General features: G+C 43.1%; 3 protein-coding genes across 8 annotated transcripts; 1 reads left to right on the top strand and 2 right to left on the bottom strand.

The window, feature by feature from the left end:
- Positions 1 to 154: 154 nt before the first annotated feature.
- On the top strand, positions 155 to 1,442 carry LOC122006608 (transcription repressor OFP8-like). Its single transcript, XM_042562173.1, has one exon. The coding sequence runs from the start codon at positions 598 to 600 to the stop codon at positions 1,207 to 1,209; it is 612 nt and encodes a 203-aa protein (XP_042418107.1). The 5' UTR covers positions 155 to 597; the 3' UTR covers positions 1,210 to 1,442.
- A 1,148-nt stretch (positions 1,443 to 2,590) lies between these two features.
- On the bottom strand, positions 2,591 to 3,923 carry LOC122004000 (transcription repressor OFP13-like). Of its 2 annotated transcripts, none has more exons than XM_042558949.1 (2): positions 2,963 to 3,923; positions 2,591 to 2,871 (listed from the first exon to the last, which is right to left on the bottom strand). In XM_042558949.1, the coding sequence occupies exon 1, from the start codon at positions 3,818 to 3,820 to the stop codon at positions 3,137 to 3,139; it is 684 nt and encodes a 227-aa protein (XP_042414883.1). In that variant the 5' UTR covers positions 3,821 to 3,923; the 3' UTR covers positions 2,591 to 2,871; positions 2,963 to 3,136. The 2 variants fall into 2 exon arrangements, with proteins under 2 accessions (XP_042414883.1, XP_042414884.1); XM_042558950.1 differs by having other exon boundaries at positions 2,592 to 2,871; positions 2,980 to 3,923.
- Positions 3,924 to 5,665: 1,742 nt separating this feature from the next.
- On the bottom strand, positions 5,666 to 7,517 carry LOC122004001 (protein GL2-INTERACTING REPRESSOR 2-like). Of its 5 annotated transcripts, none has more exons than XM_042558954.1 (3): positions 7,370 to 7,513; positions 6,885 to 7,279; positions 5,666 to 5,949 (listed from the first exon to the last, which is right to left on the bottom strand). In XM_042558954.1, exon 2 carries the CDS (start codon positions 7,240 to 7,242, stop codon positions 6,913 to 6,915), a length of 330 nt encoding a protein of 109 aa, XP_042414888.1. In that variant the 5' UTR covers positions 7,243 to 7,279; positions 7,370 to 7,513; the 3' UTR covers positions 5,666 to 5,949; positions 6,885 to 6,912. The 5 variants fall into 5 exon arrangements, with proteins under 5 accessions (XP_042414888.1, XP_042414887.1, XP_042414886.1 ...); XM_042558953.1 differs by lacking the exon at positions 5,666 to 5,949 and adding an exon at positions 5,965 to 6,762 and having other exon boundaries at positions 6,887 to 7,279; XM_042558952.1 differs by lacking the exon at positions 5,666 to 5,949 and having other exon boundaries at positions 6,830 to 7,279; positions 7,396 to 7,517.
- Between the last annotated feature and the right edge of the window lie 8,699 nt (positions 7,518 to 16,216).

A 16,216-nucleotide genomic window follows, 5' to 3' on the forward strand; every position in this document is an offset into this window, starting at 1 on the left:
ACCACACTTAGCCAGGCATGCCCAACTACACACTTGAGGCCCAAATCAAAGGAAGAGGATTGGGCATTTTGGACAATTCAGGCCCAACTAAGCATCCAACGGTTGGAGAAACCATTACTATATCCATCATGTGCAGTGCACGGACTCTGCCTCATACAGCATAGAAGAAGAACAAGAAGAAGAAGAAGCAGCTTGCAAGATTTTCCTCTCTTCCATCAGTATATGTATCACACGCTTCTTGTTTTCCATCCATGGCTTGGCTTTGCTTTGCTATGATGCCACTGCTGCAGCGTGGCAGTAAACAGGCAAAGCAGAGAGTCGAGGGGTTCACATGCCAACTTTCTCTGCTTCAAAGGCAATGAAGGATCCCTCACTTGTCACACCTTTCAATGCAGCTCGAGCATTTCATTATCTTTATTCCCTTCCTTTGAAGCATGCATCTCCCACTCCAAAAGCTTGTTGTCCTCCATTCCCACTTCTCTTGAAAAGTTTCGATCTGTAGGAGTCCGAAAAATTTGAGCTTTCTCCATTTCGTTCGCAATCTCGGATGCCCTGGCTCTGTAAACCCTAAAAATCCCTCCTTTTTTTGGTTTCTCCATGTCTTTCGTGCGGAGGAGGTTCGTGCTCCGTCATCCGGTGGTGGTCGACGTCGGCTGCAGCTGCCGGCGCCCAAAGCTCCTATCTTTCTTCTACTCGTCAACGAAACCCAAGTCCAGTAAGAGCCCTAGCCTCCTTTCCCCTTACGCTACTACTTCACTTTCTGAAACGCTAACGTCCACTACCACCGCCACTACTACCACAATGACCACCACTGCGACTGCTATTTCCTCCTCCCCCTCCCGCTATGGCGACTTCGTTTCCTCCCCCTCTCCGCCGTTCCGCCCGCCGGCGAGGGGGAAGAGCAAGAAGAAGGGGAAGCGCGTGGCGGCGAGGAAGGGGGTGGTGGAGGGGAGTACGGCGGTGGTGAAGGATTCCTCGGATCCGTACCTGGACTTCCGTGACTCGATGCTGCAGATGATCGTGGAGATGGAGATCTACGCGTGGGACGACCTGCGCGACCTCCTCCACCGCTTCCTCGCCCTCAACGCCGCCTGCCACCACCACCTCATCTTCCGTGCCTTCGCCGAGATCTGGAACGGCGTCTTCGCCGCCGCCTCGCCCCCGCCGCCACCCGCCTCCGCCTTCGCGACACGCCCGCGCCGCCGCTGACGCTGACCGCACGCACGCGACCTGAAAAAGAGTCAAAGAAAAGCTAAAAAAAAGTTGAGATCCTGACCCCACCTAGTGCCACGTGTATCGATCGAGCCCAGTCGGTGACTACACCGGGTGGTGATAGGATCTCAATCCCACTATCAGTGCAATGGACTGCCTTTTAATTGTATTTTCTTCTGTAATGGTAGAGATTAATGTAGGGGGTCTTAAACTTAATGAGTTTTCCTTGAAGAGAAACGTTTTGAAATTTATTGCTTTTAGTTTTTAAGCTTCTTGCGGCTAGTGCAGAATGGTCAGAAAGCCTTTAAGATCAAACAAGTACAATATCACAAACTTCCTTTGTCACCATCTCTTGCAACAATCTCCATCACTAAATAAATATTTAGGTAAGATTACTCCTTTGAAATAAGGGACAGACACCCCAATTAATGTCGTGTAACATCAATTTCCACCCCCTATGAATTAATGCGAACTCCGAAACTGTCATCCTCATGAACAGCTAAGTCACGAGGGACAGCGGTAGGCAGCAGGCCCGTGTCCGGTGGTGGTGGCGGTGGTGGCGGCTGATTCCATGGCTGACGGAGAAAGGCACCACTAGAGCTTGAAACCAATGGCCATGGCAGGCGACATTAATGGCCGCTTTTCATTACACTTGGGCTCGCCTGGAATCCTGTGAGCTTCATCATTCAACCTGTTTGATTTTTTTCTCAGTGCAGCTTGGCTCGGTTTTAAAGAACCTCCCTAAAATCCAGGCTCTTAATATTGTTTTCTATGTTACCAATTAACTGAATAGGGCTGAATATGTTGAAAAATTTAAGGTCCTAATTCAATTCGAAATAGGTATATTCGAGTTCGATTTGAAGCTCAACAAATTTAAAATTTTATGTTCGAATTCGATTCGAATTAGAGCTTGAGTTCAGTTCGGTTCGAAAGATTTGAATATGCTCACGAACTATTCGAATTATTATTCAAAAATAAATATTCAAAAAAATCAAAATTTATTTATTTAATATATATTTAATTTATATTAATAAAATATTAAAATTCATTAGTCGCTCGTGAACTATCGAACAATATAATTTGGATTCGAGTTCGGCTGAAAAAAAATTCGAACATATTCGAATTCGACTCGAATTCAATAAATTTGAATACGAATCGAATATTTTTCAAACCGACTCGAAAAACTCGTGAGCCAACTCGATTTATTTGTAGCCCTAGTGCCAAAGATGTCAGAGGAGAGTGATTCAGACGAATTAGATAGAAAGAAAAGTATTTGATGCACCATTTGGTGCAGCACCCTTTTATGTTCCTAAAAGTTGAATGAATTTTTTTCATTCATCTCACAGCTGGCTTTCGTCTCGAGCCGTGTTACATTAATTGAATGCGAAAGACTAACTCCCTTTGCATGCATCACAAGCAAACATTGAATCTAATGCAAGATTTAGAAGCTTCTCACGTTGAAACTACAGACAAGAATCTTTAGTTTTATATTTGGCTAATCTCTAAATAATTATATGGATCCATGTGCAACTAGGGCAAGCTCCATTCGCTATACCTTTTTAATATCTCGTGGACAGATCAAACAAGGGCATGGCTTCCCATGATTTAGTTTCTGACACTTCAAAGTTTCAATTTGTGAATCAGAAACTTAATTCATACCTGCAAAGTATAACACGCAGAGTCAGAGCAACAGGAAATTAATAGCTAGCATTTCATTATGACTTCGTATTATGAAAATTATGATAAATACTTTGTGACTTGCTAAACCTGACACCAAGAACAGCCAAGCAATCTCCAACTAGAGCAGTTTCATCTACTGCTATAATTGGATACGAGCGCGCTTGATTGTCTTCTCCGATCAAAAATATGGGCTTAGTTAATGAGAAAAATCTAGAAAATATACAGTGTGTGGGATTTTGTGGAGTTAAGGATATGATGATGAAGAACTTGGCTCGTTGGTAGTATCCTCCTCTGTTATTCCTTCAATCTTGAAAGAACTGGAAGAGGAGGAGGAGGACGAAATGGAGGAGGAGGAAGCATTGATGGCTACGAGCAAGTCCACGAAGGCTCCCACTATGAGTCGATGCGTCTCCTTCGTGTTCAGCCTCAGGTACCACACCAGCAGCTCCTCCAGCTGCTCCCAGTCTCGGCCGAGGCCGTGCGCCGACACCATCTCCTCCATCGACCGCCGGAAGTCACCGTACGGGTCCTCCGAATCCACCGCCAGCGCCACGCTGTCCTCGAACGGCTCCTCTGCCTCCGCCTTGGCCTCCTCCATGATCGACCTCGTGCCGCCGCCCCGGTCGAAGAAGAGCCGGTCCGACCGCCTCCGCCGCACCACCGTCTCCGACGACTCGCCCACGGCGGAGCCCGACGACGCCGTGGAGAAGCTCCACTCGTGGTCGGACGTGAAGCAGGAGTCGTTGGATTCGATATAGACCGAGTTCACCGTCTTGAACACCCCGTCGCCGGCGCCGGCGTCGCGGAAGGAAGTCGTCTTTGGGTGTTTGCAAAAATGCCAGGGAGAGGGAGGAGAGAGGCGAGCAGAGGGCCTCGGCGAGTCCCTCAGCTTGAAGAAGAGAGAGCCCAAGCCTAGCTTCTTCCCCATTAGGCTCTCGAGGCGGATGTCAAGCTCGATCTCATTAATGGAGGTCGAGGAAACTTGAGCTCCTTCTCTTTTAAAAACTTGTCATATAATTATAAACACGCATGTTCATGAAGGAGGCGAGAGAGACGCTGTTGAGTATTAAATAAGACATTGAATAGGTCCTTTTCAATCATCCTTAATCTTTGTTTACAAGTCCATACGTTCGGTGAGAACATTAATGATGCACACCATTAGTCTTCCACTAATCACAAACACTAATGACTAATGTCCTTGTCACTGTAAGAAATTATGTCAGTTTCATAAATGATGAGCAACGAAAGAAAGCCATAACAAGTTTGTATTGCTGGATTTACTGTCAACTTGTGAAGGGAAATCAAAAGTGTTGTTGTTCATCCAATTTCCCCTGCATTAATGGAGGAAGAAGGTTTTTCACTGCTATTCATGCTCCACCTTCACAGAATCACAGTTTTGGGGTCTAGTCTTGAGACCACAGCGAATTCAAGGTACATGTCACATCATGCCTCTCTTCACAGTATAGTAATGAATAAATCAGAAGATCTACTGTCATTAAATTCTAGGGGGAAGAATTTGAAAAGAGAAGAAAGAAAAGTTATTCAATATGTGTTATTGATAGTCTAAACTATTGTAATGTTCTAGCTAGATTGGACTTGTGTGGGTGTAATAACTAATCAATGAGAATAGTGTCCTCCTGTTGCCTTGTGCAGGATTCCCTGCTAAAAATCATGCGTGCCACAAGATCTCAAGTTCCATTCTGTATTTCTGAAGAAAATATATAAGAGCTCTTAAAATAACTGTGGAGAAACTAACTCCACTTAGAAAGGAATTTGCTTATTTCGAGTACTCTTCAGGCATCTTTAATCATGCTTGCTTGGAGTAGGGCTGATGCTCATTTGACCAACAGTGCTGCATTCTTTGGACCATAACAGGAGCATTTCCAAGATGTAGAAGCAGCCAAGATAGCAGTTAAGGCAGATGGGAGGACCCTTGACTTGCCTGCAAAATCCAGGTATTACGTTAGACTTAACTTTTTCTAATCAAAGTCAGTTTTGTTGTTGTTGTTGTTCTACTACAAGAAACATCTCCTCATTTCATTGATGTTCTACTGCCCATTTTCGATCAGTTTGGTTGTAAACAGACCCTTTGTATCAGCAGATCATGTTTAATATTATTTGAGTGATTAGATTTAAGATTAAGATAACCATGAATCACATACATGATCATCCATGCTCCCTGTGGCTGTCCTGCTGAAAACAAGTCCTTCACCTAATTTATTTTGTTTTCTCCTCATTTTTAATTATATATGTACATACACGATTGAATCGATCATAAATGGTGCCCTGTGCTTAGAGGGGACAGATGATGAAAAACTAAAACTCCATGGATGGGACAACTAGGCTTTGATTCTCTGTGGCATTTGGTGAGGGTGCAGGAACCTTTCCTGGAAGATTTTAGGTTCCAAGCATATTTAATTGTATCAGGATCATCATTGATCATGTGGAAAGAAAGAATAGGATTTTTAATTCATTTTCTGCACTTGTTTCTTGTTTTATTTTGGAGTCAAATTGAATGCCTCACAAGCCATTTTCTAGGATGTTTTAATTGTATAGCTTGAAACTTATGGAACAAGTGGGAAAAAAAAAGATTGAGGCTTATAACACAACAAAAATGTTTGGACAGGTCATGTCAAATCATAATGAATACCAAGCTAAATTATTGGAGATTTGTTTATTGTTTGGTTCTCCCAAATAGTATGTCTAAATGGAAAGTAGAGAAGAAAAAGATTCTTTAAAGAAAACTTTACTTTTCAATTGGGTTTGGTTTACAGGTAACCAAAATGAATCCAAACTAACAGATTGCTAATACAATCCTAACACTTTACTTTTCTGCATGAAGTAGAAAGCCATGCAGAAAGAACAATCTCGAGATTAGATAGATTGACAAAATAGGAAGTCTTCTCAAAATCCAATTAGATTATCACAGGTCTAGTATCAACTAGGAAACTCAGCACCTCCATAGCCAAAAGAGCCATGTCGGGTTTGCTCAGATTGGAACTCTGGCACCTCCTAAACTCTGCTCGCTTCCTTCTCTTGATCAATGGTGTGTTGTACCTATAAAGACATGATGATAGTGACTTGGTGAAGAAAGGAGATTCATAATACATTCATTTGTTGATCTTGAACTTGATAGTGCTAGTTGTGTTGTTGATTTGTGGCTCACACCTGAGTTCCTGTTCTTTTCCAAGTGGTTGCAGCACTGATGATACTTCTCGTGAATTACAAATGCTTATTCTTCTCACATGACAAACATTCAAGAGTGGTTGTGATTCCAATTAGTATCTACTGACCACTGAAAAACACACTGTCGCAAAAATATTTTTCTTGCTCTAGTTATTCATTTCTTATGACTGAAAGTGAATCATTAGCATGTTTATAGTATCTTTCTTCTTGTAGCATTTCAATTTCAACTAAGTTAGCTGTTTGGCTAAGAAAGTAATCAAATAATTAGCCACTGATTACTTGAATGGCCACAATCTGACCATGTAAAGTTGACATTGCACAATGAGAGGATAAGAGCATGACTTTTGTAATGCAAAAAAAGTTTTAATGCTTGTGTATACTTTGTCAACCATATCTACTTTGTCAATCATTTAAAAGTGTTTTTCAGGAAGCAAAAGAAAAGGAAAAGCATTGACAGCAAGATCATTCATGTTTTCAAAACCAATATTGGATTTCATTTGCCTTTTCTATTGTTGGTTCTTTTCTATACAGAATGGCCTCTTCAAAAGAATGTTCAGTTGAATGTTTTCTCTGTTTTTTTCCTTCTTTTTCATGATTCTGATTGCCCAATGCTCATACCAATTGATCGATCGAGTTAGAAGAAGAAGAAGAGGATGATGATGAACAAACTCTTCAAGGGGCAACCTAAACAAGTGGATTCATTCTTTTTAGGGGGTTTTTAAAGAGAGGGAAAGAACAATAAGCAAGAAAATTCAAAAAAGAAAAATTGTAATACTAGAAAAACTATAATTGAAACGAGGTGTTACACTTTTAATTAACATGATCAGGTCCACTTCATGCCCTGCGCTTGTTGCAGCTCTTAGCGGAGGCGCCGCCGGCGGCGCAGAAGTCGAAGAGGACGGGGGTGCCGCACTTGGGGCACCGGAGGTCGGCGGCGGAGAGCATCACGTACATGAGGCAGCGCGGGCACCCGCCCACCACCATCGACGCCGCCTCCCCCGGGCTCCCCTGCTCCGCCTCCGACGACAGGCACGAGCTCGGCGAAGATGCCTCCTCGTTCTCCGCCGCCCCCCTCCTCCTCGACGCTTCCCCGCGCGGCGCCGTCGGCACCAGCGACAGGTTCAGCTTCAGGTCCAGCTTCTGCCCTCCCCGGTTCCAGCTCATCTCGCCGTCGAACTAAGAATCCTCGACTGAACCCCCCCTGAATCAACAACCGCAATTCACAAAAATTAAACATCAATAAACCAAACCAAACAAAAAAAAACACCCTTTGTTTTTAGCTCGGCTCAACTGAAACCGCAATTCTCGGCGAGCAACCTCGAAAAATAACCGTGGAGGGAGATGACCGGAGCACCGCCGGAGCTACTTAATTTTGACCAACAACCCCACCGGAAACCTTTACATTTATAGGAAATATGAAGGTGCTGGGAACGAAGGGATTTTAATAATACAGCAGAAAATGGAGCGCTAGTGGAGGTCAACTGGTGGGAAAAAAACCAAAACGGATTCGACAAAACAATTAAAAAAGATTATTATTATTTTTTAAAAAAAAAAATTAAAATCGAGCATGGCAACTTCGATTTCGATATTTAATTTTTTGTTGGATTAAAAAAAAAGAAATAATAGGAATTAAAAATTAGTGGTGTAGGAATGAAACATCCGGGGACACTCTTTTTGTGAGCGTGCGGTTGACTTTGTATAATTCATAAACGCGCTAACTAATTAATTTTTTTATTAATTCTTTCTTATTTTATTTACCAAATAAAATAATAAATCAAAATAATTATATATCCTCATCGATAAATTACTTTTTGCACCGCAAAGCAACGAATTTCACGTAGTTGTTGTTTCATCAATTAATGATCACTCACTTGTATTGCCTTGTTACTTCAACTTAACAATTAATGAAACAAATTATATAATAAACTAAATAAATTAAATGACAAGGGATCTGTGAATTGGGATAAGCATTCATTAACTCTTCCAACTAAAATCCAAGCTTTCTGATCATTTCCACCTTCCCCCAGTCCCCTCTTAAACTTATAATAATATTCAAGTTGAATCCACCATGCAGCTCGATCGAGGCACAAAGGTTGACCTTGTTCTTCCACGCATCTCCAAGTCAACAGGTTTAGATTTTCCCCATGCGTGATATATGCATGCATAATTATGCTCAATCTGTAGCGTTATCCACAAACAGAAGTGTCTCGCTTTGCTTAACTTCATGGACGCTGGAACATGTATTGTTCTTTAATCATTAGGGAAAAAAAAGGCAGTCGAGTTAGGGAATAATGGCGGATTAGTGACTTTCTTAGTCATTAAACAAAGCACCACTGTAGCGTTAAGTCAAACTCTTGAGTTAAACTTTGGCTCCTTAAACTTCTCCCACCATTCCTCATGATTCGTTTCCACAGCGGTGATTAGAGTAATGATGGATATGGTTATATAGTGGATTATATTAATTGTTAATATTAGCTCTAGCTAGGAGCAATTAAGGAGCAGCATGTGGCAGCCATTATGTCTTCACAGGGTGATTAATTGGAGGATTAATGGAGGAATATATTGGGTAGAAGTTAAGCAAATGAAGTAAAGCAGATGATGGGTATGGGTTGATATATAATTAGATCATCGATCGAGGTTTATGAAATTAGGGAAGAAAGATTTAAAGCTCTGCATTGATGGGGATGAATATCAGATGAACAGGTGGCTGTCCAAGATTAATAGAACGGAGAAAATAAAGTCGTGGTTTCCCAGATTAATTTGAGCTAGTTTTTATCTCCTCCTTTAGTTCAGATCTGTTTGGTTTATCAAGAACACCATTTCAGGTCTTAGTTCTTTCGCACGTGCCCAAAGGTGGCACCAATAGAACTTCATCCTTTTTCACCAAAAATCTGATCTATCAAATATCTCATTAGAACTTCATCCTTTTTCCAGCAAGAGTTTCATCTATCAAATATCACATTCGGTCAATTATTACTAGAATCCACGTTTAACCTATCGAGTTCTTTTCAGGGAAGATTAATTACCACGGGTCCAGACTTAGCATGTCAAAGACTTTCTACTGGCTGATAGGACGAGTTATAAGTGAGCGTTGCTCTCGCGCACAATAATAAATAGCCATGGGGACCAGACCGGGCGCGTCCTTGACTCTCGATCGAATCGGACGAGTTATAAGGCAAAGAGATCGTTCGGGCGTAGCTGAGAGGACTTGTAGGGTTCCATGGCAAATAACTTGGTAGCGCCAAACAGGAGTGCAAGGATTCATACTTAGAAGATTTTTACAAGCTACACTGATAAAAGGTCGCGAGGCTACAGAACGATAAACCAGATAGCCATAAAACGTCGAGCGAGGACGCATTGAAGGATACTCAGGATATTAAATAAACCCTTATAGAAAAAGTCTAAAATCACCGAACGGGCACGCATTCATTGATACTTAAATTTTTTTTACAAAGTGTCAGGAGAGAGTACAAAAAGCTACTTAGAAATCTAAAAAGAAGGTTAGTCTATGTAGTTGAGGATGTCATCCGGGAGCGACTCGGTGAGCTTCTCCCTGTTTATAATCTTGCCAGTTAGATCTGGGGAAAGTTAGCCACCTTCCTTCAACTGCTGGAGGATTTCATCGATGCCGCAATTGAAGAGGCGAAGAGTCTGATTGGTGAGCTTCTCGTTGAAGGGGTTAGAACGAAGATAATTTACCTTGAAAACCACCAACCAATCAAGTTCCTCCTCTTGGTACTTGTTGAAAGCCACTCAAGACGCCTCCAACTCAGTCTTTAATGAAGCCAGCTCAACATCTTTAGCGTTGAGTTGGAGCTTGGCCACCACTTGATTCGCAGCTTGGCTATCTCGTTCGGATAATTATCTCATTCAGCATCTTTCAATATATGACTTAAAAAATGTACAGGCTGCTATTCGTGGTCGTTCTGCTTGACCAATGTCGAGTCGACTACATGTTCCGTGGACGATAGATATATCTAGAGAGGCTCTCCGACGCTCGGCTTAACTAGCATAGGCAAAGAGTTAAGGATACTCTTTGAGCTCTTCCAAAGCCCGATCGCACTCTGTGTCCCATTAGAATCTCATAGCTCGGCGTAGTATTTTGAAGAATGACAGACTTCGATCGGACGTCTTAGAGATGAACCTTGAAAGCGCGGTGATTCGTTCAGTCATTTGTTGAGCCTCCTTCAAATTGCGAGGTAGAGGCGTGTCTTGGAGGGACTCACCTTACATGGATTTACCTCGATCCCCCACTCGGTCACAATATACCACTTGTTGGGGTTCTCCTTGTGCCGAATAGGCACTTGTTGGAGTTCAGCTTCATTCCATAGGTTTTTAAAGTTTGGCACGTTTCCTCAATGTCCATACAGAGGTCGGCCGCTCGGAGAGATTTTATTAGTATGTCATCGACATAGACTTCCATGTTTCAGTCGATCTGCCTACGAAACACTTTATTTATTAGCCTTTGGTAGATTGCTCCGACATTCTTCAGTCCGAACGGCATGACATTGTAGCAATAGGTTCCATCGGTCGTGATGAAACTGACATTCTCTTGATCTTCTCGGGCGAGTGGCACTTTATGGTAACCCTGGTATGCATCGAGCATGCATATTAATTCGCAGCCCGCTGTGGAGTCTACCATTTGGTCTATTCGAGGCAACAGATAGAAGTCCTTCGAGCATGCCTTAAATATCAACTCCAACCCAAATAAAGGATAAAACTTATCCAATAAAAGATAAGAGTTATAGATAAGATTTGCTATTTAATTATTTGTTTTTCTAATAGATAAAGATGACGACTTGGTAAAAGATAAAATTAAATGTGTGGTCAAGAGTGTTTTTCTCATTTCATGAATAAGAATTAGAATTTCAATGGCTAGGATTTAATTTAATTGAACGGTCCAGATTGTATGAAGAGTACTATAAATACTCTACCTTGTATTTAGTTTCATTCATCAATCAAGTATCAATTTGTGAGTCAAAGTTTTTTTTTATTTTTTCTTCTTTGTCTTAGAATTGTGAGTGATCCACAAAAAGGGTGTTGTAGTGTTGTTATTGTTAGTGTAAGACAAGTAATTTATTTACTTGTTTGTTGGTCCAATTTTCAACAATTGGTATCAGAGCCAAGTTAATCCGGGATTATTCTTGGTGGAGCTATCTTAGATTGTGAGGAGTTTTATGCTTTACAAGTTTTTTAATCAAACTTGTTTGGTATAATCAAAGCTTTTCGACGTGACGGGGGACCTTCAAGTAATAGGAGGTATCAAGAAGCTCAACAACAAAAACTACAACACGTGGGCAACATGCATGGAGTCTTACCTACAAGGTCAAGATCTTTGGGAGGTTGTTGGTGGTAGTGAAGCTACGCAGCCGGCAGAAGACGACAATGGCATTTTGCGAAAATGGAAGATTAAGACAGGTAAAGCAATGTTTGCCTTAAAGATCACAATTGAAGAAGAAATGTTGGAGCACACCCGAGATGCCAAAACACCAAAGGAAGTGTGGGATATCTTTGCTACACTTTTTTCAAAGAAGAATGATACAAGATTGCAACTTTTGGAGAACGAGCTATTGTCAATAGCGCAATGTGACAAGACGATTACCCAATACTTCCACAAGGTGAAGTTGATATGTCGCGAAATTTCAGAGCTAGATCCATCAGCTCCTATTGGGGAAGCAAGGATTAAAAGAATAATTATTCATGGTTTGAGGCCAGAATATCAAGGATTTATTGCTGCTATACAAGGATGGCCAACACAACCATCGCTTCTTGAATTTGAAAATTTACTTGCAGGTCAAGAAGCTATGGCTAAGCAAATGGGAGGACTCTCACTAAAAGATGAAGAAGAAGCGCTCTACACTAACAAAAATAAAGGCAACTTCAAACGGCACATTGGTGGTTCTAAAAAGGATGGCGACAAAGGAAAAATCTATCATGGGAATGGAGGCTTTCGTCCAGGGGGAGCCTCAAAGAATTATGGTGATCGTAAAAAAATTTCAGCCGAGTGCTACAATTGTGGGAAGGTGGGCCACATGGCAAAAGATTGTTGGTCCAAGAAAAGGTTCGTTCAAAGCAACACGGCTACTTCCAATTCTAAAGAGAATAGCGAAGATGATTGGGATGCTGAAGCTTTGATGGCCTACGAAGATGACAAATCCGCGGTCCTCAGCGACGTCGAGGGCGACGATGATCCCCTCCCTATTGTCCTCCCTTCTTCCTCCGCTAGTTCTTCCTCGGCCTCGGAGCAGCGCATCCGCGACCTCCTCGCCGAGCTCGAGAAGGAACGCAACGCCAGGAAGGCCGCCGAGGGCACCTTCAGCCGCCTCAAGTCCATGGCTCATGACGCAATCCATCAGCGCGATGATGCGCTCCGCGAAAGGGACGAGGCCGTCAGGAGGCGCGACGAGGCCCTCCGCGAAAGGGACGAGGCATCGGATCCGCCGAACGCACCGCAATGGAGCTCGCCGATGCGATCCGACTCAGAGATGAGTCCATGAAGCACAAGGACTTGCTACGGTCCGAGATGGAGACTGCCGCGCAGATGCTCCTTTCCGGCATCGGCAAGATCTCCAACAAGGTCAGCGGGTACAAGAACTTCTCCGCCTCCGGTGGTCTACCGACTTCCCAGAAGTACACCGGTCTTCCCTCCGTGACCTATGGCGTTATTAAGCGAGCGCATGAGATCTCCGAGGAGCTTATGAAGCAGATTGACGCCGCCTCGAAGGCTAGGGATCAAGCCAGGGAACAGGTTGAGCAACGGAATTACGAAATTGCAATTGAAATTTCGCAGCTTGAGGCTGCAATTGTGACTCTCAAAGAAGAAGTCTCCAAGAAGAGCTCGGAGCTGCAAAACCTAGAGCATGTAGTCGCTGAGAGGGGGACACGGATCTCAGAGATCGAGAGTGAGATGTCCAAACTGACACAGCTAGTTAGTGTAATAAGTCGGTACATGCAAAATCCAATGAAGCCTCATTTGGAAGCAGTTTGACGAATACTAAGATATGTGAAGAGCACAATTGATTACGGTCTTGTGTATAAAAGAATTGGAGACTGTAAGTTAGTTGGTTACTGTGATGCTGACTATGCAGGAGATCATGACACCAGAAGGTCAACAACTGGTTACTTATTTAAGCTTGGTTCTGCAGCAAGAGACAACCAACTGTATCATTATCAAGCACTGAAGCTGGGTATCGAGCAGCAGCAATGGCAGCTCAAGAAAGCACATGGTTGATTCAACTATTAAATAACCTACATCAACCAGTTGATTATGCAGTTCCAATATATTGTGACAATCAATCGGTAATTCGTTTGGCGGAAAATCCGATCTTTCATGCAAGAACTAAACATGTTGAAGTGCACTATCATTTTATCAGAGAAAAAGTTCTCCAAGAAGAAATTGAGATGAGACAAATCAGTACAGATGATCAAGTTGCAGATTTGTTCACAAAAGGCTTGAGCGCCAACAAATTCAAAAGGTTTCGTGATCAACTCGGCATAGTACAAAGGGTTGGTGTTGAGGGGGAGTGTTAAATATCAACTCCAACCCAAATAAAGGATAAAACTTATCCAATAAAAGATAAGAGTTATAGATAAGATTTGCTATTTAATTATTTATTTTTCTAATAGATAAAGATGACGACTTGGTAAAAGATAAAATTAAATGTGTGGTCAAGAGTGTTTTTCTCATTTCATGGATAAGAATTAGAATTTCAATGGCTAGGATTTAATTTAATTGAACGGTCCAGATTGTATGAAGAGTACTATAAATACTCTACCTTGTATTTAGTTTCATTCATCAATCAAGTATCAATTTGTGAGTCAAAGTTTTTTTTTATTTTTTCTTCTTTGTCTTAGAATTGTGAGTAATCCACAAAAAGGGTGTTGTAGTGTTGTTATTGTTAGTGTAAGACAAGTAATTTATTTACTTGTTTGTTGGTCCAATTTTCAACACGGAAGTCGATGTAGACTCTCCATTTATTGCTTGGCTTGGAGACCATTACCACGTTAGCGAGCCAACTTGGGAATTTGGCTTCCTGTATATGGTCTGCCTCCAGTAATTTCTCTATCTCCGCCCGGATGATCAAATTCTGCTCTGGGCTGAAGTCTCTCTTCTTCTGTTTAACCGGTCGGGAGTCTGGTCAGACATGTAGCTTGTGTTGAGTTACGTTTGGAGAAATGCAAGATAATTCGTGCGTCGACCAAGCGAACACGTCATAGTTTCATCTGAGGCAGGCGACCAACTCTATTTTCTTCTCGATTTCTAGATCGGCGGCAATAAAGGTCGTCACCTCCGATCGGTTTGGATGGATTTGGACCTCCTCCTTTTCATCGTAGACTAGAGTAAGGCTTCTCCGTGACAACACTCACCTCCAAGCGAGGTGTCTTCCGAGCGGTCCGTGCTTCCGTTCTGACCATCTTGACATATTAACTCCAAGCGGCCAATTGATCGCCTCTGACCTCGCCCACCTTGTCCTCTACTGGGAACTTGATTTTCTGGCAGAAAGTGGATATCATCGCTTGGAACTCATTCAGCGTCGGTCGGCCCAGAATGACGTTGTAGGCTGACGGCGCATCCACCACGATGAAATTGATCCTCCGTGTCCTCTTCAGCAGCTCTTCCCCAAGCGAGACGGCCAGGCACAGTTGGCCGATCGGCAATACTTCGTTGCCGGTGAACCCGTAGAGTGGAGTCGTCATGGGCAGTAAATAGCTCCGACCAATTTGCAGCTGATCAAATGCTTTCTTAAAGAGATGTTCACCGAGCTTCTTGCGTCAACAAAGTTACGATGAACAACATAATTAACTATTACCGCTAGGATAATTAGGGCGTCGTCATGAGGGATCTCTAACCCCTCCAAATCCTTCGGACCGAAGCTGATTTCATGTCCCTTGACCTTCTCCTTGCTGCAACCGACTGTGTGAGTTTCAAGCCACCACACGTACAACTTTCTCACTCGTTTAGAATCACCGGCGGTCGACCCCCGACGATCATTCCTATTTCACCCTGGGCGTCGTTGCTCCTATTTTCTTCCTATCGAGCTGAGTGTCGTCTCCGTTCGGCCTGCTCCCGAACAGGACTTGGACTATTCCGTCGTTGAGATTAATGGTGGCGTGGTTCGACCGCTGTCTTTTTGTCTTCCCTTCACCCAGTTGATCAGCACCTATATCTCCGATCGGGCGATAGTGATTGACGATACTGCCTTCTTGGGGCCGGTCTGCTAGCCAGGTAGCAGTCCCGTGTATTATGACTCGCCGACTAATGGAAGGTGCAAAACATCGACGTCCATATTTTGCTCCTGGAGGCTTTTGGGCGTCCGACCCCAACGTGCTGCACGGCATGCATCCTATGCTCGTGTTATGATTGAGTTCCTACCGATCGAGGCCCTTTAGGAGGTTGATGGCTGCTCGGTTGACGCCGCTCGGATGTCGTCGTTGGTTCGGCGGGTGTCACCTTTTTCCTGGCCGCCTGAGCTTCTTCTACATTGATGTATTCATTGACTCTTTTTTGTATATGACCAAAGTTCTTTGGCGGCTTCCGAATGAGTGACTGGAAGAATTCTCCTTCAGTGAGCCCCTGAGTGAAAGCATTTACCAATACATTCGAGGAGACTGCTGAGATGTTCATCGTCACTTGATTGAAGCGTTGGATATATGCCCTTAAGGCCTCTCGCGACCCTTGCTTAAGTGAGAATTGATTCATGCTCGTCTTCTGGTGGCAGCAATTGCTAGCAAAGTGATGTAGGAAGGGCGCTCAAAAGTCTTTGAAACTATGGATAGAGCCGCTCGATAAACGTTTGAACCAGCGTTGTGCCAATCCAAATAACGTGGTAAGGAAGACTCGGCATTTTACCCCCGTCCTTGTATTGGTGTAGCGTGGATGCGTTGTCAAACTTGGTTAGGTGGTTGTCAGGGTCCGATCGTCTCATTATATTCCCCAATCGTCAATGAGGTATAGTCTTCGGCAGAGGGTCATTTAGAATCTCCTCTAAAAATTGTTGGTTGACCTGTTCGAGCAAGTCGTCCTTCCTGGGTTTCCTTTTTCTTGTGTTTAGAATGGGTGCCTCATCAGAGGATGATCCCCAATCTCTGTCAGCTCGGCCCCTCTCTTTTGCCAGGGTCGAAAACAACGCTTGACGTA

Source organism: Zingiber officinale, chromosome 7B (genome assembly GCF_018446385.1).
Source record: "Zingiber officinale cultivar Zhangliang chromosome 7B, Zo_v1.1, whole genome shotgun sequence".
Lineage (NCBI taxonomy): Eukaryota > Viridiplantae > Streptophyta > Magnoliopsida > Zingiberales > Zingiberaceae > Zingiber > Zingiber officinale.

Coding starts and splice junctions, on each gene's coding strand:
- LOC122006608 (XM_042562173.1), top strand. CDS start 598: ATGTCTTTCGTGCGGAGGAGGTTCGTGCTCCGTCATCCGGTGGTGGTC.
- LOC122004001 (XM_042558954.1), bottom strand. CDS start 7,242: ATGAGCTGGAACCGGGGAGGGCAGAAGCTGGACCTGAAGCTGAACCTG.
- LOC122004000 (XM_042558949.1), bottom strand. CDS start 3,820: ATGGGGAAGAAGCTAGGCTTGGGCTCTCTCTTCTTCAAGCTGAGGGAC.